Source organism: Theobroma cacao, chromosome 4, assembly GCF_000208745.1.
Source record: "Theobroma cacao cultivar B97-61/B2 chromosome 4, Criollo_cocoa_genome_V2, whole genome shotgun sequence".
Lineage (NCBI taxonomy): Eukaryota > Viridiplantae > Streptophyta > Magnoliopsida > Malvales > Malvaceae > Theobroma > Theobroma cacao.
Window position 1 is genome coordinate 16,469,710 of NC_030853.1, and position 22,022 is coordinate 16,491,731.

Consider the following 22,022-nt stretch of genomic DNA (forward strand, 5'->3'; position numbering starts at 1 on the left):
AAAAAAAAAAACTAGGTTTTAGAACTATTTAATCTCCCAACTTTTCTTTAGGCTTATATAAGTTTATATAAACAAAGTTATATATATTATAATTAATAATTTTATAAGTTATAATTTTGTAATGTTAACACAAAATAGAAAGTAAATATGTTTATATTTAAAGTGTATATATACTAAAAATATTTTAGTATATATTTAATAGTAGTTATATTTCTTATAAATTAATACAATATATAAACTATACATATTAAAAGACATTACAAGTTAATTAATAATAATAGTTTCATGAATTAATTTAATTAATTATATGGATTTGTTCTTAATCTCATGAAATTAAAAAACAACATTTAGGTTCCAAAACTATTCTAATCTCGAAAGCTTTCCTTAAGTATATATATTATTAGATTATATAAACAATGGTATATATATTATAATTAATAATTTTATAAGTCATAATTTTTGTAAAGTTAACATAAAATATAAAGTAAATATATTTATATTAAAATTATATATATAATAGTAATTATATTCCTTTATAATATAATATAATATTCATATTATTTAAACATAATTAACAATCTAATTATTTTTTAATTTAAATATATTAATGTCATCATAATAATAATTAAATTAGCCATACTTTTCATATATGCATTAGTTTTTAACAAAAAGAACTGCTTGTAAAATTAGTAAAAATTATAAATTTTTTATTTAATTATTAAAATAATAATAAAATATTTATAAATACTAATCAAGTTCGGGTAACGAGTACTCAATGGGTAGTACCCGAACCCAATACGAGTAGTGAAATCACTACCCGAACCTGTCCTAAACTCAATTATAAGATACTCACACTCTATATAATCGGATCGGGTATCCACGGGTACCCTATAACCGGGTATTCATTGTCATCCCTAGAAAAAAATACTAATTTATGTATAACACATTTTAAATGTGGCTATATATATATGGTCCACTCAACTTTATTGTCCAAAAAAGACATAATGGCTAAAAAAAGTTCTCAAATCATGATAAAATCTTGACTTAAGTTTATATTCTTTTATTTGTGCGAATAGAGCCTTCAATTTGAATGAAAAATAGTGATGTTGGTAACGGTTTGACTTGTTCTAATATAAGTGAGTTTATTGGAACCTTAATCATTTAAGTGTGTTTCATTTAAATTTGGTTTATTTGATATGAAATTTAAATGAAACAATAAATTAATTATTCAATTGACACAAATAAATAAATAAGAAATAAAGTGAGATTTTTATCATAATTTTGGGACTTATTTGGATCGTTGTTGGTGCATCAAAGTGGTATCACACAATCGATCTTCATGGGTGGGCTTGCTTGTAAATGGATGGACTAATCAGTGTATGACAGAAAAAAATGGGCTGCCTCTCCCACCATTTGGGTCACCTAGGCTTTTGCAGAAATATGGGTCTGCATTTTTTTTCTATTTCATCCTTCAAGCTCTCCACCATTGGCATGTAACCAAATTAGTAAAAAAGGATTAGAGTAAACTAGCAAGGTGCCCCATGCATTTTTTTTCTTTTCTTTTTTCTTTTTGGGTGATATATTTGTATTGAACTGATTTTTTATTGGTTATTTACATATGAGATAAAAATAAATTTTATTTGCAAACTCATAATTTTTCATTATTATTATATGAATTTATACTACCTGTGCATGACTAATTCTCCACTTTCTTTATCTCCTAAATTTTGTACTTCTTTCTCTCCATTGTTCCTTTTTTTTTCCCTTCCTCTTTTCTTTTAATTTACTAATGTTTTTATGGTTTTAATTTTTAATTGATTTCACCAAAACAATCAATTTTTGCCTTTATAATTTCCATCTTTGCCTTTTGAATTTCATATAATTATGATCATAATTACAATAATATTTTATATCCAATCAATTCTTTTTTTTTTCTATGACATGAAACAAGTCTATATTTGCTATCCAATTACAATCACAATATATATATATATATATAAACCCAATTTGCATATGTACTCTTCAATTTCTTAGTAGCTAGCACAAGATTGAGGTTCAACAGTGTTGATATATGCAAACAGTTGAAGACTTTAAACAAGATGGGTGCTTTGTGTTAATAAAATCGCTTTTCAAAAAAAAAAAAAAAACATTGTTGATATATTGTTATATGTACACGTGATCCCTAAAACTAACTCAGCTGAGAAAATATTTGGTGTTATACGGAAAAAGCTTAGGATCAAAATCCAAGTACGAGGAAAGTAGTCTCACGCTACCAGCCTTGAAACGAAAATTCTCCAAAAAGATACAAAAGGAGAGGAAGTTTCCTTTTTATTAATGAAGACTACCCCCTTCCATAATCCCAAAGGCCAAAAACTAGGCTTTCGCTTGTATTATTGTATTCAGCTTTTACTAACTAGTACCATTACTGTATTACTTAATTACCTAAAGCGTAAACTAGAATTAATTTAAATATTCCGAAAACCAAAATTGGAACAAGTTAAAAAAATGTATTTGTAATTTGATACATAAATATGGACTTTACTTTAAAATCTTCTTCTCCAAAATTTGATGAGATGAAAAGAGAAAAAGGAAACTTCTTTTTAAAATAAGAAATCAAGAATAACAATGCAATGGTCGCTGAAGAGTGGTCCTCGTACAGGTACTATTTATGGCATTGGCGCGTACGGTCATCCCAAGGGGAAGTGTGGAATCAGTTGACTGTAGGCTCACACAGTGTCAGTTTATCATTGGACACACCACCTTCCACACGTTCCCATAGCTGAAATGTGGCTTCTCTTGCTTATAGCCAAGACACCCCCCTCGTCATGCACTAACTGACACCTGCTTTTATAATCCCTCCAAAATCCATCTTCTCCCATGTTCCCACCATGCCTTCTCTTCCCTTCCCCAGGTCGCCTTTTACTTCTTCATCTCACCTGCAATAATATTACACACGTGTTCACATAAACATGTATATATATGTATGAACATTGAGCTGATGTGCAGACACACACAAGCATGCAGATGCATCTAATATATGCTTATGTTATTACAACTATGAATCCATGACATTGGATGAAAGGAGATTTCAAAGTCTTTTATTTGTTTGTTTTTTGGTTTTCTTGGCATGACTACTAACAGGAACAGGTGGTTTGGACTAGCAAGGACCTGGGGCTTCAACAATGATAGCAGGAGCAGCAGTGAACAAGATGGATCTGTTTCCAACTCTATTGAATGCTACGCTTGCACTCAAGTTGGAGTTCCGGTTTTCCACTCCACCAGCTGTGACAGTGTCCATCAGCCTCAGTGGGAAGCTTTTGCCGGGTCATCCTTGTTCCCTGTCCAGGCCGCATCCGACCCAACTAAGAATTCGACCCGCACCCGCTCAAGGTTCTCCTCAGGCCCGTTCGGGAAAGCCCTCGACCCACGCAGTGCATTAGTTCAGAGATGGAACCGGGTTCTCTTGGTGGCCCGTGGTATTGCCTTGGCCGTCGATCCTTTGTTCTTTTACACCCTGACTTTGATCACGAGCGAGGACGGGGCGCCATGTGTCTTCTTGGATAGTGGGTTGGCTGCGATCGTAACCGTTGTTCGCACGTGTGTGGATGCAGTGCATTTGTGGCACATATGGCTTCAATTCAGGTTAGCATACGTGTCGAAGGAGTCACTGGTGGTCGGGTGCGGGAAACTCGTGTGGGACGCACGTGCGATTGCCTCACACTATGTGAGGTCGCTCAAAGGGTTTTGGTTTGACGTTTTTGTTATACTACCGGTTCCTCAGGTTAGTAATCTATGAATTAATCATGCATCTGCATGCATTGGCTCATCGTAAAATCAATTCCATGGTTTCATAGTGACTGTGATGTCACGATTGGATTGGAGGTTACAAAATATTTTGCCCAATATTTAACTGTAGATAATTAATTGTAAAGTAGTGGTACATACTTCCAACAGTCGTCATGATTTCTCTTACACATATTTGTTCATCTCACGGCTGACGTCCATTTGTTACAGTCAATTTAGCTGTGAAAAAGGAAAATATTGATCCAAAAGTACCCAATGCATGCATATAAGTGACGTTTAGTACTTTACAAAGCAATATAATTACAGACAATGTGATTGTAAGAAAAATAATATTACAAGATTTGGTATACAAATAAAATAATAATTAAAATATAAGGAAAATAATATTATATTGGTTGGTTTACAAGTACTTTGTTGAGAATGTAATGTTAATTTTTAAAATTATCTATATTTTTTAAAATACAAGTTGAATATACATGTATTTTTTATTATTAATTTTTATATAATATTATTTTTTAATATATTTTTAATGTCATATTTTTTATTTTTTATTATAATATTATATATTTTATTTTTATTTTTTTAATATAATTTTTTATATTATATATTTTATTTTAATTATAACATTATAAAATATTTTTAATAAAGTAATAAACTTAAAGGGTAAAAATGTTTTTAATAACATTGCAGAGTTAGAGTATAATATAATATAATTACATTCGTTTTGAACTGTAATCACATTACATCTTTTGGTTGTAATATGATTGCATTACAATCTTACATTGCAGTGGTTTGTTGAAAAACAAATATTGTAATGTAATTTAATTGGACACATTGTAAAAAATGTGCTCTCACCTCCCTCGTACCAAACGATATCATAATGTAGTAGAGCTGAGAATAGTTATCAAGTTAGTGCCTGTTGACATTGAAGTTTTCACACTAGTAGACAACTTCCAATATTGCCTTACAAAAGTTCACTTTCCTAGATTGGTTCTTCCATTAATTGCTGAGATTCTGGTAACGGGAAATTGGCCTACATTTCTGTCTTGCCTGTATTTCCATTTATAGTTGCAATGGACGTTGAACATCAGCTCAAGTAATTTGTTCCTGCTAGACAGACTCTGGTTTTGTGAAGTCGGTGCCACATGAACCTTATAGAGTTATAGTCAATTTTGGTGCCCTGAATTGTTAACGGAGTAGCTTATATTTTAAACGTCCTTTGTTCAATTCTTCACAAGAGTTAGATGGAAAGCAGGACTACTGAAAATTGTTTCCAGTGCTTCAGCAGCTTTTCTCCGGTTCTGTGTAATCATACCTTCAATGGATCGGTTGCAACTCACTTTGGGTTTTAAAGTATACATCTCTGTTAATTATCATATGTAAGTTAAGAAATGTCTGTCCGTTTCAGATTTAATAGTAATCCTTAAAGAGTTAGAAACTGAAAAGCTAATGCTCTTTGAATGTTTATAGTAGTTCTCCATTAAAGGAAGGTGCATGTTTGGCCATCCATTTTTAGTTTAATGTCTATCCACAATGGCAACTTTGAGTTCTCGTGAGTTATATGGTTCACTATCTCTTAACATATTTATGTTCTTCATACTCAAAAGTCAAAAAGAGAATCTCACTATATAACAGAAACAAAAAATACTAAAGGAATAAACATTATAGGAATTATCATCATGCAGAAACTGATCTGATGGTAGTTAGCAGGGCCATGTAACTCAAAAAAATCAGTCCTTTGGAGAAAACAATTAAAGAACTAGTATATTTTTAGCAGCTGACTTAGCTATGTGTTTATTCCTTGTCATGTTATCAGGGGGTTTAGGTTTTTGGTGAGAGGACCTTGTCTTGCAGCTTGTTTTGTTGATTGGATGTTTTATAATCTTTAGCAAGTTAAATCATAAGTTACTTAAACTTTTCAAAAGAATATATCAGCTAACCTATCAGCTCCCTTGTTTACATCATAATGGCAGACTGGACCTTTACAGCTTGGAAATCAGAGAGAAGCATGAGGAATGGGGTTCACTTTCCTTCTGCAGATAGCCATTACAATAACAAGAGAGTTAGATATAATTATTGTGCCCTAACATTAATCTGTTTAGGCTGTGATAAGCCCTCTTGATATCTGAGAGCTCTCCCAAAGTATATGAGTTAAATTTGCCATGCATGACATTGTTGTTTCGAGGGAAAAGAAGGCTGTAAAGGCCATATTCTGCATTTCCTTCCGAGGACATTTGACAAAGATGAAAATTCGGATGCACTGATGTAATTCTTCATCGTTAATGAGATACTATATATGTCATACATGGAGTTACCTGAACACCGAGAATTTTTCATTCCAATGCATGGTGTAAAGTTATCTCTGGGAGTGACCAAAAGAGCTTATTCTTCTCCTGAAAATTCTTGCTCCTATGTAGCATTAGGGAAGCATTATATATCTGCTAACTACTTACTAATTCTTCCAATGGTACATAAAAGCATCTCATACAATAACTATTTTGTGCTAAATACAGTTGATCCTGTTAAAACCATCCATTTATAATCTTAACACAATAATGTTCTGACACAATAGTGCAATTTTGCTACATTGGTGAGTTAGCTTTCAATTGTTTTCATGCTTACGTTTGCTTTCTTATTGCAGGCAGCATTTTGGCTAATGGTGCCAAAATTGCTAAGAGCGGAGCGATATAAGCTAATAATGACTATACTTTTATCAATTTTCTTGTTCCAATTCCTCCCTAAGGTGTACCACAGCCTTTGCTTGATGAGAAGAATGCGGAAAGTTACAGGTTATATATTTGGTTCCGTTTGGTGGGGCTTTGGCATTAATCTGATTGCCTACTTAATTGCATCCCATGTGAGTCTACTTTGGTCTGCTTCTGCATATAAGCGTATTAAGCTTTCTTCAAATTTGACACTTACAACTTCTTGGGACATTCTCGTTTCTCACTACAGGTTGCCGGAGGATGCTGGTATGTCCTAGCGACACAGCGTGTTGTTACATGCCTCCAGCAGCAGTGTGAAAGAAGTGCTTCTTGTAATCCATCTTCCTCTTGCTCAAAGAGGGTTTGCAGTCAATATCTGTCACCAGCAAATGTGTTAAGTAGTCAATGTGGAGGGAAATCAATAACAATGACCAAGTCATTTTGCTTTGATCCGGATGGACCATTCCGTTATGGGATCTATGAACCCGCACCCCCAGTCATTTCTAGCAATTCTCTGGCAGTTAAGATTCTTTATCCCATATTTTGGGGGTTATTGAACCTGAGGTAACCTACAAAAGAATAGCATTTATGACTTCATTTTCTTAAGATCTTGGGATGCATTTTTGCATTGCTGATTGAAGAATATATATGTGCCCTCAGAGTTGACACTGCCAATGATCAAAATATAGTTCAATTTGAACTGATATCTGTTTTAGTATAGTTAAGCATAGATGGATTTCCATGTGTTACAACCAGATTTAGATTCATTATATGATTGAAAATGTGCTAAATAAGGTGAAACTTCTTAATTAGTTTCTAAAATATGGGAAAGTAAAAAAAATAACACATGATACCAACACAGATGCTTCTTGCTAAGGATCTCCTAATTTTACTGACAATATTCATTAATTATGAATAGAAGCTTAGCTTTAGCTTGAATTATCAGATTGAAATCGAAAAATATGGGTTACATTCTGCTAATTAATATTTACAGCTCATTTGGCAACCAGCTTAGCCCTACAAGTAACCCTATGGAGGTGGCATTCAGCATTTGCATTGTCCTCGGGGGCTTACTTCTTTTCACTTTACTGGTTGGGAATATTCAGGTGATGAATATATATATAATATACTTGAACAAGGGGGGTTTGATTTTAGCAGAAAGTGGCATTAACTAATGCCTTGTGATTGTTATACAGGTATTTTTACATGTGGTTATGGCAAACAGGAAAAAATTGCAGTTAAGGCGTCGAGATGTTGAATGGTGGATGAGACGAAGGCAGTTGCCCTCGGGTTTAAGGCAGAGAGTGCGCCACTTTGAAAGCCAAACATGGGATTCAATGGGAGGAGAAGAAGAGATGAAATGGATTGAAGAGCTTCCAGAAGGGCTCCGGAGGGACATTAAGCGTTACCTTTGCCTTGACTTGATAAAAAAGGTGACAGCAAATCATCATCTTACCATGTTTTCGAACTTCATTTCAGTAATCCTTTTAATTGCAACTTCTTCTTCTTAGGTACCACTTTTCCATAGCTTAGATGACCTTATCCTTGAAAACGTATGCGATCGCGTCAAACCTCTTATTTACTCTAAAGATGAAAAGGTGCAGTGCAGAACAAAACTGAAACAGATACTTACTTCACTATAGCCTAGCTATAACATATATGATCATTCGTTAGTCCTTATGAGACAGATAATAAGAGAAGGAGATCCAGTGCCCAGGATGGTGTTTATTGTTCGCGGACACGCTAGACGTAGCCAAGGCTTCAGCAAAGGCATAATAGCCACCAGTGTACTTGAACCTGGCGGATTTCTAGGTGATGAGCTCCTCTCCTGGTGCCTTCGTCGCCCATTTCTAGACCGTCTTCCAACCTCATCAGCGACATTTACTTGCGACGAATTCACAGAAGCATTTGGTCTCGATGCAGACGATCTTCGGTACATTACTGAACACTTCAGGTACAGATTTGCCCACAATAGGCTCAAGAGAACAGCAAGATACTACTCATCCAATTGGAGAACATGGGCAGCTGTGAATATACAATTTGCTTGGCGCTGCTATAAGATGAGGACTAGAGGTCCATTGATTCCTGTGACAGCAAATGGAGGCATGGAAGGTCGCCTTAGAAAATATGCTGCAATGTTCATGTCACTAAGGCCACATGACCACCTTGAATAGAAATCAGCAAAAGTGCTGTAAATTTTGGTTGCTCCAATGCCTCTTGTTTTGCAATAATGTATCTGTGAACATGAATCAACCCCATGCTTATCATGGAAGGTGAAATATTGTATAGAACAACATGACCGGCTATAGAGTAAAATCACCAAAGCAAAAGTTTTAGGTCCAAATTTTCATAAACCTCATAATTTTATAATAATAATATATATTAATTATATTTAAAAATTAAATAATTTATAAAATATCTATCTATTCTTCCATAACTAATAAATATCTATTTTCTCTCATTTTCGTATTTTTGCTAATTCTCAACTATTTATTTCATTTTTCATTAAAAAATATATAAAAATCAAAATAATTTATAAAATAATATATTCTCTCACTTTTTTTATAATATGTTTAATAAAATTCAATTTTTTATCACTTCTTTTATTACGTGTTTATTAATTCTCAACTATTTGTTCTATTTCTAATCAATTAAGAATAATTCTTATATATAAAACTAATTATTTTTTTAATTTATAATATTCACTTATGAAATTTTTTTATTTACTTGTTTTAACTTCAACAAAAAAAATCTATTTTTTAATTTTAATAAAAAATACCTTATTTAAATATTTAACTTTAAAATTTTGAATGCAGTTTAAAAATCACTAGTAGCCTTATTTAAATATTTAACTTTTTTTCAATTTTTCCGTTTCTTTCTTCCTTTTATTTTTGTCTTTGCCTTCTTTTCTTTCTTCCTCCCTAGCTAACCGACGAAGGCCGGCGACGAAATCCGGTCCTTGACCAAGCACCTAGATGCTACTAGTGACCAAATCCGACCACTGACGCACCTAACAACCTTACAACGAGGAGATCGGGCCACTTAGACCTAAGTCGACAACAGACCATCGTGGCTACTAGTGGTAGATGTAACTGTTCGGCTCCCCTTACCAGTCTTTCTTGATCGGATTTAACCATTAGAAGTCCATTCCGTCACCTTCTGCAGCCATAGCTTTTTGTTGACGTAATTTAGTGATTCTTCGACCCTCAAGGGTGGTCGACTATTTTCTCTCTCCTAAGCTCGGGACTAAGTTGGGGATTTAAAATTTTGTTAAGGATAAAATGGTGTATAAAATAATATTTTTATTCTTTCTTTACAATGACATTTTTTTGGATCACACGTTACATTATAAAACACCAAACAGTCACCTAATACCTTAGTGCAAGGAAGGATGACGATTATGACAAATCCAAAATAGACACTTTGACTAAAATAGTCATTCCAATTCCTACTCATAATTTATAGAACGGGCCGGCATCTCAAATAGACCCGAAATAGAATGCCCATGCCATGGTACCAAACACTTTTAACATATGCACATGTATATTAATTTAAGACGACGAGGGACATTCTAGATTTTATATGAATCTACGAAACCTATATTTCCTTATCAATTTAACACATTCAAGATTCAATTAGAATATTAAAAAGCAAACATCTTTTTAAACTCCCTTTACCATCCTAAGAGTGGGCTAAAGCCCTAAGCGCCACCACTCAAGATATTTATTTATAAGTTACAAAGATTTATTTTGCAAATATCTTTTCTTTTATGAGTTGAAAAGGTTTGGTAAGATATTCAATTGGTAGCAATTTCAGCTTGTTTTGAAACCAAAGAATTAAAAAATAAAAATACTATGCTCATCATTTTACAACTTTGTTATTAACAACTACCTAACTCATACATCAAAATAAAATATATATATATATATATATTAAATTTTTTGAAAAAAAAAAAGAAGATTAAAAGGAAAGTGACAAATAACTACCATTCTATCGAGCATTAATCAATTCTTTATACATGTTCATGACAAACAATAATGTTCTAAAAAAAAAAACAACATCACAATCCAGAGAGAACGACGTCGTTGTCATGTGTAAAGGTGAATTAAAAAGCTCATTGCCATTTGGAAACAGGGGCGGCCCCTTTCCAAAATAATATGTTCCACGAAGCTTGAGAGATCTCTCTCTTAACACAACAAAAACCAATTTTACCTTTTTGCTTTTTAGCATAATGGTTAATAACTCTTTAAATATAATAATTTATTTAAATTTTTTAAAATAATTTGGCAACTCATTTAAATTTTATGCCTTGTTTATTATATTTATAGCAGACTAATTCCAGAGAGTCAGAGAACCAAAAACACATAGTAAAAAACAGAGAGAGAAAGAGACAGATCTCCAACTTTCTTCTGCTCCTTCTTCTACTCTCTTTGTTATCATCAAACCAAGATACCCATACTCTGTAAGATCATTATTTCACGTTTCTATTTTTCTGAATTTTATTCTTTCCTCTTTTTATTTACTGTTAAAAGACGCTTTTAATTGTAAAGATCAGACTTTTTTTTCCTTTTGATAATTATCTTCTTTCTGTTTCTCTCTTTCGCTCTCTCGCTTTTCCTGTAATTTTTGTTTGAGTTCATTATTGGGTTGTTTCCAAGCTGATAAGTTTTATGTTTTTTTAATTTTTTTCTTTTCGGGTTTTATCTTAAATGATTATTTAACGTTTTTTCCTTTCTATGTTCTTTCATCTTCTTGCATTTCAGTTGGCTATTCAATTTGTAATTGATTGGGTCTTTTATATATCAATTGTGAATAGTAGTTTTAGAATGAAATGGGTAGTTCTTAAAATGATGAAGAAAGCTTATTCGTGTTTTCTTTTGCTATGATTTTGGAGGGGGTATATTCATCTAGGTTTTTTTTTTTTTCTGATTTAGGATGTTTTGTTATTCTCAGGAATTGGGTATTTATTTATATTCTTTGGTGTCTAAGGATTTGATGTAAAATGTTGTATGATTTCTTATTTTAGCTTGGATGAATTGAACTTGAACTTGATCTTGATTAAAGGCAGATTTGTATGGCTGCAGCTGTAAATCTAGTGTCTCTAGTTTGACAAGAGACACAGTGTGCATCAAGCAGATGGTTTAGAGGACATTTGTTTGATGTCAAGTAGTCTTCTTAAAACTGATCAAGAGTTTTCCTACCATAGTTAGTTGAATTAGGCTTGCTTCCAACTTAAAAGGCCAACAATCTTCCCGCCTGGAATAGATTTTCACTTTGCTGCTTCCTAAGCACCTTGGTTTATATTTCTAGTTTGTTTATTGAATATCTATGCATGAGCAAATGTAATTGTTTTCCTGTTTGATTTGTAGTGTTATCAGCATGCTATGAATGGTAGGTTAATTCAGAATGGAATACTAGATTGATACATTCGCAGTAGTTGCATGCAGTTAAAATGGGAAATGCTTACTGAAGTATTTCTGCCTATGGTAGGTGATTTTCATTCTTGCTTCTTATTTTTTTCCCTTCAGGTTGACTTTTGGTACGCAGCACTGTTGTACTTGGCAGATGGACGTTATCAGTTTTGGCATTATGTTGTAATTATTTAGGTTCAGTTTCTGCTACTAGAAAATGATGCTCTCTGTGTGATCACTGTGTTCCTTGTTATCAACATGTGGAGTTTTGCATCCAACTGCATTGCTGGAACTGTTGGACTGAGAAATGATTCTCTAAAGCAAAGTCATGCTGCATCAGAATGTTCAGATGATGAAAGTTCTTCTGTAGTTAGCAGGGAAGAAGGCTTAGAGTGCCCAATATGCTGTGAATCCTTCAACATTGTAGAAAATGTGCCCTATGTTTTATGGTGTGGTCATACCCTTTGTAAAAACTGCATTCTAGGACTTCAATGGGCTGTTGTGAATTTTCCTACTCTTCCAATTCAACTTCCGCTATTTATCTCATGTCCATGGTGCAATCTCTTGTCTTTTCGTCTGGTTTATAGGGGAAATCTCAAGTTCCCGCGGAAGAATTATTTTCTACTTTGGATGGTCGAGAGCATGAATGGTGATAGACTGAAGTCTCATTCTGCTTTCTGTGAGGATCGTCAGCCAGACTGGTCTTCAAACAACAATTTAGCTTTGGGAAACCATGTGACTCGGAGTAACCACGGAAGGGGACAATGCCCTCATTCTGAGTCATCCGGATCAAGCCACAATCATATTCATCTAGCCAATTACTTCAATTTGGAAAGAATAAAGTCTTCCCTTCGGAAATCTCTGGTGTTAATTATACATCTGACAGCCAAGTTCCCCCTGGTCATCATATTTCTCTTAATCATCCTCTATGCAATACCTGCCAGTGCAGCCATCTTGGCCCTGTACATACTTATTACTGTTTTGTTTGCTCTCCCTTCATTTCTCATTTTGTACTTTGCGTATCCTAGTTTAGACTGGCTTGTTAAAGAGATCATTACTTGAGATGGTATCAATTTCATGGTCAGCAAGCATTGTGAATATAAGTCTGTTCCTACAGTGGGATACTTGATTGCACCTGAAGGCCATTAAATCTCCAATTTGACGACTTATCAGTGTCCAAGGTAATGGCAGTTCTTCCTCAAAGCTTCTTGATCTCTTCTTCGCTGATAGGAGTGTAATTGTTTTGATTCTTAAACTCGGGATTTGATTATCCAATGACAACCACAGTTTCCAGATGTAGTACCTAATGCTGTGTATAACAGAGGTCTTGGTTAGTATACTGTTGGAAATAGGTACGTAAAGTCTTTGTGAAAGCTCAAGTACGCATGTATTTGTACTTGGACAGTGAGACTGTTATTATTAGATATATGTTATAGATATGTGATTTTTCTGCTTATCTTGCTCATCTCCTTTTTAGTTTGGATGAAAGCAATCAATTATGGGTAAACATATTGTGTGATTAAATCATTTACAGGTTTTTATATTTCTTCCTAGGCATCTAAATGTTTTAACCCTATATTCTAATTTAGTATGTGTAGCTTGTCTGTTGGATTGGTTATTAGGGGTGTCCAAAAATGTACTGAACCAATGACTCAACCGAATTGAATGAAATTTAAGTAAAATGGTTTGGTCTGATTGGTCTATCAGTGTAAAAATTTCAATCTTGTCAGTTTATTTTGTCGGTTCTCAGTCTTAAATTTTTTAGACTGAATTGATAAAAAAACCAAACTTAATATTATATATAATAAAATATATTTCATATGTACTATTGTAAATGTGAATATTTGATAGCCTATCATTTATGTAAGTTGTCTTATTTTGTAGATGTTAATTTTAATATCTTTATTATGTTGAATCTTAAATATTAGAACCTAAAGATTAAAACCCTTCAATGTTAATTTGATGTCTTATGTGAAAGGACAAAGATTGCTTTGACTCTCGTGGTTGTGGATGTTAATTTTCAGGATGTTGATGTTGTTAATGTTAGATGCTATGATTTATGTATGTTTAATTAGTTTTTTTATGTTGGTTTGTATTAATATATTTATATCTTGATTATTTGTATATTTTATAATTATAGATGAATTTTATAAATTTTAATATTGTAATTTACAATAGATAAAAGTGACAATTTTGGTGTTTTTAGTCCATAATTGAACTGGTTGAATCAATATATTGTTTGGTCAATTCGATCTTTTTTTTAAATTTGATTGGTTTGATCGATTTTTTAAAAAAGTTTTGATCCATTCGGTCCTCGATTAGACACACCGAATTGATCAATTGTTCACCCCTATTGGTTATGATGTAGAAATTGATGTACTTTTTTCCTCATTTGCAATTTTGAGCTCTGACACAAATGAATTTGTTCTCATAAATATATAAAAATACATGTAAAGAATTCTATATAACATAACTTATAATAGTACCTTTTTTTAAAGAGTGCTATATTATTCATAATAAAAAAATTAAATTAAATACAGTAATTGATCATAAATATAATAATTTTCAATATATTTAGACGTATTTTGTTTATTTATTTAAGGATAAGTATATAGGTTTTATGTTTCATTTTTTTTCGTTAATGGAAAAAGAATTTTTCTATTGTAAAAGTTGAAAATGAGGTGTTTAACTTTGAAATTTTTAAGATTTTTTACTGATAGGAGAAGTAGATTTGAGCTTTTGAAAGGAGCACAAATCAATTTTTTTTCTAAAAGTATTAATGTGTAATAAAAAATATTTAAGGGGATGTTTTTATTATTCTCACTTTTCAATGATTTATGAAATTATTAGAAGAATTATATTCTTTTCACATTCATTTTTTATTTCGTTTAATTCTTTTTCTCTTCATTCAATTTATGTTATTATTTTTAATTAATAGAGATTTGTTATATTTTTTATGTTGCTTTCATTTAAAACTTATGATTTAGTTTAATAAAAAATTGAGTCGTTTATTATTACTTTTATTTTATTAAAATAAAGTAAAATATTATCAAATAATTTTTAATGTTTCACAATATTTCCACATTAACTTATTTTGAATTGTACTTATACCATAGACAATTCAATCTGCGAACCTCCAATCAGGGTGGGCGCAATGTATATATTTATATCTTTTCTCTTAATAGCTTCCTCAAAAATTTTTAACTCTTATTCTTTTTTTTTTCTTTGAACCCTAACAAAAGTTGGCTAACTTCACACCGGCAACCACAAAATTGTGTTGTCTAGGGATATGTTTCAACTTTTAGGTTTTGACTCAGGCTCTGGTTTCGATGATTCCTTAGAATTGAGGAGAATTATGTCTAGAGAATTATATGCATCCAATCCGATCTCAATAGCTCTAATTACCCTATTCTAGGAAATTATAAACACTAGAGTAGTTCTCGCGCGTTATGCTACGACATCGTTATTTTATGGACATTGTTCAAAATATTATATGAAAGTTTATCATTGTTTTGAAAAAAGTTTAATTCTCTGTTTGATGTTATTAGAAGAATATAATTAAACAAATTGTTAACTTATTAACTTTAATTATGTAGTTGATGTCATCAGAACATCAAAATTAACTAAATTATTAACATTAAAGTATATATCGATGATGCACTTGAGCATTTGGCTCATTGGTCGATGTATAATCTCTTACCTAAAAAGCAAAGTTTGAATCCTTTTTCTCTTAATAAAAAAAGAAAAGTATATATCGATGATCAAGAAGAGTGTAATATCCAATGTGTGTGGTAAATGATATAATATGCTATCAATTATGGAAAAAAAAAAGGATAAAGTATGCTATATTGAAAAACTTGTGAGCATTGTATTGTATAAGGAAAAATTATTTACCTGTTTTTAACAACAGAAAAGTCATAACTTAGAAATATTTTTGATTGCGAAGAAACTGGTTGATAAATATGTAATACTTTCATCTTTGGTTCATCTTCTTGTTTGATAAGTGTAAAAAAGACATCGCTTCATTGATTTGTTGGATCATGCTGCTGTAAGAAAATGGCAAATCATTATTGAGGTTTAGATTAATTGAAACAAATGCGTCGAAGTAAAGGAAAAAGTGTAAAGAAGTTATGGTATACACCTACAGGTAAATTATCAAATATTTTTTTGTATACGATATTTATTGTCTCATTTAAAGGTTGTCCATTATCATCTATAACCAAAATTTTCAATCCTTGACGTGAAGTAACTCTTGAAAGAGCAACATATAGTTGATCTTATGTGAAAACCAATATAGGTAAATATAAATCAACTTTATCAAGTGTTTAACCTTGAGTTTTGTTGATAGTCATACAATAGTATAATCTAATTGGAAATTGTTTTCTATTAAAAGTAAAAAGCCATTTTTGATGTTTTATTACCAGTACTATTCTAGGAATGTAGTATTTGCTGTTAGCGTGTATAGTAGATATAATTTTGCTTTCCATAATGTTTGAAGCTAATTGTGTAATAACCAATCTAGTGCCATTGCATAATCCAAAATTTTGATTTATATTTCTCATTAGCATAATCACACAACCTACTTTAAGATTGAGAATATGATCAGGTTTTCCAAGAAACTTAAGTGATTTTAAGAATTATGTTGGGTAAAGTAATTCAAGTTCCGACATTTGATCTGTTGAATGAGAAATTTTATCACTGCTATAGTATGTCTTTGTTTCTCCCGGTACCAAGCTAAGTGTCATGAGCCAACCTTGTATAGGACTATGATAGTGTAGAATTCCCTAAGAGTTTAAGTCTTTTATGCTTCCAAGGGAGATGTTCCCCTTTTCAAACATTATAATAGCACTTGGTGACATTTGTAGAAATTTTTGTTAAGTCTTTAGGGGAAAGACCTTTTAAGAAAAAGATGTCCTCATCTTAAGCATTGTAATGCCTATTGGTGAAATACTTGTAAAATATCATAAACTCTTTATAAGGGTTGAGCAGTCGACGGATTGTTGGGCTGCCTCAATGGTAAAGGAATATTGTAGCAAATCATCTAAGGTTGCCCCTATGGCCTGATGATGGCATGTCTTGATCCTTTTGTATTCATTTGCATATTAATAAAACATTTTCCTTTATTTTTCCTTAGTGGTTGCATATATGGCATTCTATATACCTTATAATTTCGATGTGCGTTGTCTTAATCTAATTTGTTGCTATTGTTGATGTTTGATCATATATAAATGAGTTATTTGGATGGCTTGTGTGGAAGGGTTCACTTAAGTGCCATACGAACTATCGCATACTTAAACGAAGAAGCGTAGTTCATGACACTAAGCATATATGCATTTATTGAATCAACTGTTTCATTGTAAGAGGTAACCACAGATCATTTTTTCAAATATGTAGTATTGGCATAATACTTCTCAAAATCATCATAAACAGCTGTCACAATATTTTTTATTGGATCATATGTGTATGAAACTTGTAAATCATCAGGTAGTTTAACTAAATACGAATCATCTTCATTTTCATGTATAGTTTTTTTGATTTTCTATCACTTATATTTAATAACCATTGCCCAAATGCCTCAATTTCATCCTTTGATTGTTCATCTAAATCATCTCATTGTAATCTCATATTAGTCTTTAGATGAAAGACTTTACATTGAGTTCATAATGGCAATTGATTTATTGTAATATTAATGATATTTTTTTTTTGTGTCATCTTCAACAACTAGTAAAATTTGTCTGAGGTTTCCTCCCAACAATAATGTTTTTCCTCTAAAAAGTTTAAGACTAGAGCTTCAAAACAATGCCTATGAATTATAGAAGCTTCATCCCAAACTATTAAAGTACATGCTTGAACTAATCTGGCGAGTTGAGTTCTTTTTTTTTTATTATTTCACAAATGGAGGATTGATTAATAGTAAAAGGTATTTTGAACCTTGAATGAGCTGTTTTGCCACCTTGTAATGGTAAAGATGCAATATCAAATGAAGCTTTAGTAAGAACAATTTTACCTGTCGATGGAATTATAGAAATAAAGGTGGTCCAAAAAAATGTTTTGCCTATGCCTCCATGGCCATAAACGAATATCATGTGTCCTTCTTCATTATCAATTGTCGTTTGACACATTGATAAATTTTCATTTGCTCATGATTTAATTGTGAGATTAATTGAAAATGTAATTGTTGAAGCTCAACTAAGTTATAATTCATTTCTTCATGTATCAGTCGATTTTCCTGTAAATGAAAATTTTTGTCTATTGGCATGCGTAACTTAAAGTCAACTAAAGAACTGAGATTTTTATTGAAAACGTCTTCGAGAGCAATTAAGATATAATTCTTCAAATGATCTTTTCGAATTGAATTTTCTAAACATCCAAATGCGCGTTTCAACCTATATTCTATGTTATTTGAAAATAATTTTCGGCTATTTTCCCAAAGTATTAATGGATCTGTTACTTCACAAAACATTATTATAGTAACAAATGATTATCTTAATTGTTCACTTGAAGCCCATTTGGAAGCCTGTAACAAAGCATCATTCTATTCTTGATCATTTTCTAATAATCTTAATGCTTGACATGCTACTTGATACGTTTGATATGTGATACCATCAATAGTTCTAATGGGTTCATAGCTAGTAGCTTCTTTGACAACATTCAATAACATAAGCATATAATATACTTCTCCAACTGCAAGGTGTACATTATTTATTCTTTCAATACATCTTCCTTGTCCTTTTTGCCATTTCATCTCTTGTTTATACCACACAAATTCTATTGGAAAATTAGCATAAATCAAATGTCTACCATCTTCATTCATTACATTATATACCATCTATTTTGTAAACATAGTCTTTGTAATATCAAGCCTATGAATTATTCTAGATATTCTGTCATGGTCATGAAAAATATGTTTTGCTCATTTGGTTAATGGATTGTTAATCTCTAAATAGCAAGTTCTCAATAGTATATTGGAAATCTAGAATTCTCTAACATACTTCATATGTTGATAAATATTTGCAATCTAAAAATGTTTGGATTTCATCAATTTCATTTATACTTGCTTGTCGATCTTGCATTGTAGTTGAGTTAGTTCTTTCTAAAACAACTTGTGTTCTATCTAGTTATTTATTTATATACTTGAATAAATACTTTATAGCTTTGGATCGACTACAAACTTTAACATTAACATGAGCTTGGTATTTAACGACTAAATCTACATTATGAAGAACAACAAATCTATTGTCTAATTGTACACCTTTTTGACTTTGATATCTCTTCCCCTATATATTGGAAATCCATCCTCACTAATTGTGGTAGTGGATTGGAATTGTTTTAGGTAGAACTTTGAATAGTAGCTTTTACTCATACATAAAGATTTAAGATTTGCATAACCACATGGTCCTTGTACCATAAAATTTGTGACAGTCTTATATTTTATTGAATCTAATTCTTTGTTTGGAAATTCAGCTGATATAATTCTATCAATATCAGCAATAGATGAACATTTATGATTTGCATTTAACCAAGAAGAATGTGTATATGAGGCAATCCTCGCTTTTGGAATTCAATCGTATATGCAACTGTTGGAAAAAAAATGTTTAAGTATATATCAGCATCTAAGTCTTTACATATATAAAATCATTAATAATTAATATGCTATAAATAAATCACGTGAATGTAAATAACTATCTTACCAGTTGTAACATGTCCAAAATGATGATTTTTTGTAAGATCTTTTATAAAATAATAGAGTTTAAGCCTGAAAACCCTTAAAGTTATGTCTGGCCTATCTTCTATTTTTTGGTGTGGGATTAAACTTAATGCTTATTCAATTTCAGTCCATCGTCCGTTGCAAGTACGTGGAATAAATAGATCAGAGTAACAATAACACCTATAGATAGCCATCACATCTTGATAGTTTTGGAATAAATATCTTAGACCACCAGTGAAAGTTGCAAGCAAAATGACTCATTTACCAACTAAGCTTGCATTAGCATCTCCACTTGTAAATGTATCTCTTAAACCTTTATATAGTTCAAATCTTAAATCTTTGTTATTATTTCTCATGTATTATAACCTTTCCTCTTCTACAGCAACAAATACATCAACAACAAATTATTGAAAAAGCCTACCTCCTCTTAATAACATATTTTGTATAATCATATGTTGTTGGATTATATAACAATAATATTCTTGCATGGTCACAGTTTTCCGCTAAACTTTCTCTCTTCATGAAGAATAAACATAATTTATATTAATTATGTACCCATCTTCACCATAAGAAAATAAAAGCAGATATTGCATGGTCATAAATGAAGAATGCAATTCATTTATGCATTTAAGCCCTTGACTAATGTGATTAACTATAATATCTCGACATCTATCATATTCTCCTATATCTCCCACCATTAGTCTAGCTATTTCTGAACAACTTGGTGGTGCATAATTTGGTTCTCTATTACTTTGAGATCCTATAAGACTGAGATGAACAGGTGCATAATTTGATGTTCTTAATCTGTCTCTAGCTAATTTAAAGGCCTTGACAATTTCATTATTCTCATTAAGTATCTTCATCAAACCTTCAATTATGTATCTATCAGTGATGGTATTGTTTGAATCAGTATCAAAAATTTTCATTCTGTTTGAGATTTTATTTTTGTATTGTAAATATATAATTGAGCAAATTTAGATCTATTTCTTATTATTGGAAGCAAAAACCTTAGTTTGAATCAGTATCAAAAATTTTCATTCTGTTTGAGATTTTATTTTTGTATTGTAAATATATAATTGAGCAAATTTAGATCTATTTCTTATTATTGGAAGCAAAAACCTTATTCTATGATGATTTTGTCCATTTATCCTAGAGACATAAGGACCTTGTTCATTATTCATTGAATTATCAATTTTACATCCCAATAATGTAAATTGAAACATAGAGTTATATATTTTTATGTTTTCTCTAAATTTAGTAGCTTTATAATCTCTATCAGTTGTAAGTAAATTATCAAAGAAGGGCAGCGTAGATTTAAAGGGAGGAATCTTTTCTGTACCTTCTTAACAACAAATAGTAAAACTTGGGTTTGTAGTTTCTTTGTTACGCTAACTCTCTCTTCCTACCACATGTAAGCACCACAAAAAAGGCAAATACAACTAGGGTTACCAAACGTGAAAGGCATATACCATCTTCTTATTAGATAAATTTGCAACCAAAACAAATTGTTAAATAAAAAATCAATATAAGAACATAAAATTGCATAATTTGCATTAATTGATATAATTTTACTTATTTAAGTGAGTCATAATCGTTCTCTTTCTGGTTAGTTGTCGTCTCAATCGTTCATAATTTATGTCACAACCGAGATCCTCAATATTACCTTATATTTTTAATAATAATTTAGATTAAATGAGTGAGTAATCATAATTCCAACGGAATAATAGATAGAATTGAGCATGCAAAATATAAAGCTAAGAAATAAATTCAGTTCCCATCAATATTACTATCATAGGTATCTGTTGAATCACTCATGGTATGTGTAATATTCTATGACAAATGATCATTAAAACAAAAACTACTGCTTGTCGAAGGATCAAATGTAGAAGAAGAATTTTGTCTCAAAGCAACAGAATCTGTAAAAGTTGTAAGCTCAGAGGTTGTAATAGATTTGACCAGAATGGTTTGTAGCAAACCTTCAATGTCGACAGTAGAATGTACCAACACATGCCCTCCAACTGATACATCAATAAGATTAGATGTAGATGTCTTTTGCAAAAAATGTGTACTTGGGGGCGGAAGATTAACTGGATTCACAGTTGGATTTCTTTGATTGAGATTGCCATAGTTTGTAATTGAACTGCATTCACTCTTAAAACATACTGGCATAGTATTTGTGACATAATTCCTTGGCCCACTCAATCTCCTAGCTCTTAATATTTGTCTTTTTCTAAATCTATTTTCTCTCGCTCGATTAATACCATCCATCATGGAGTTAAAAAGTCAAAAAATAAAAAGTACCCTACAAATAAAAGAACATATAAAGTCAAATAAATTCAAAATATGCACTTAACTTTGCAGAAAGCAAGCAAAATTTGTTTTGGTAGCAAGAAC

At 31.5% G+C, this 22,022-nt stretch overlaps 2 protein-coding genes across 2 annotated transcripts; both read left to right on the forward strand.

Moving 5' to 3' along the window:
• On the forward strand, positions 2,816–8,776 carry LOC18601601 (cyclic nucleotide-gated ion channel 2). The gene is made up of 8 exons (XM_018120339.1): positions 2,816–2,911; positions 3,142–3,781; positions 6,446–6,661; positions 6,760–7,073; positions 7,504–7,615; positions 7,706–7,942; positions 8,021–8,107; positions 8,198–8,776. Exons 1-8 carry the CDS (start codon positions 2,889–2,891, stop codon positions 8,681–8,683), a joined length of 2,115 nt encoding a protein of 704 aa, XP_017975828.1. The 5' UTR covers positions 2,816–2,888; the 3' UTR covers positions 8,684–8,776.
• Positions 10,839–13,376, forward strand: LOC18601603. Its single transcript, XM_007032598.2, has 2 exons — positions 10,839–10,971; positions 12,038–13,376. The coding sequence occupies exon 2, from the start codon at positions 12,179–12,181 to the stop codon at positions 12,980–12,982; it is 804 nt and encodes a 267-aa protein (XP_007032660.1). The 5' UTR covers positions 10,839–10,971; positions 12,038–12,178; the 3' UTR covers positions 12,983–13,376.

Bases quoted from the DNA above. Each gene is read 5' to 3' on its own strand.
- LOC18601603 (XM_007032598.2), top strand. From the start codon at position 12,179: ATGTGGAGTTTTGCATCCAACTGCATTGCTGGAACTGTTGGACTGAGA.
- LOC18601601 (XM_018120339.1), top strand. From the start codon at position 2,889: ATGCCTTCTCTTCCCTTCCCCAG. The intron at 2,912-3,141 runs GTCGCCTTTTAC...GACTACTAACAG, and splicing joins CCTTCTCTTCCCTTCCCCAG to GAACAGGTGGTTTGGACTAG. The intron at 7,943-8,020 runs GTGACAGCAAAT...TCTTCTTCTTAG, and splicing joins GCCTTGACTTGATAAAAAAG to GTACCACTTTTCCATAGCTT.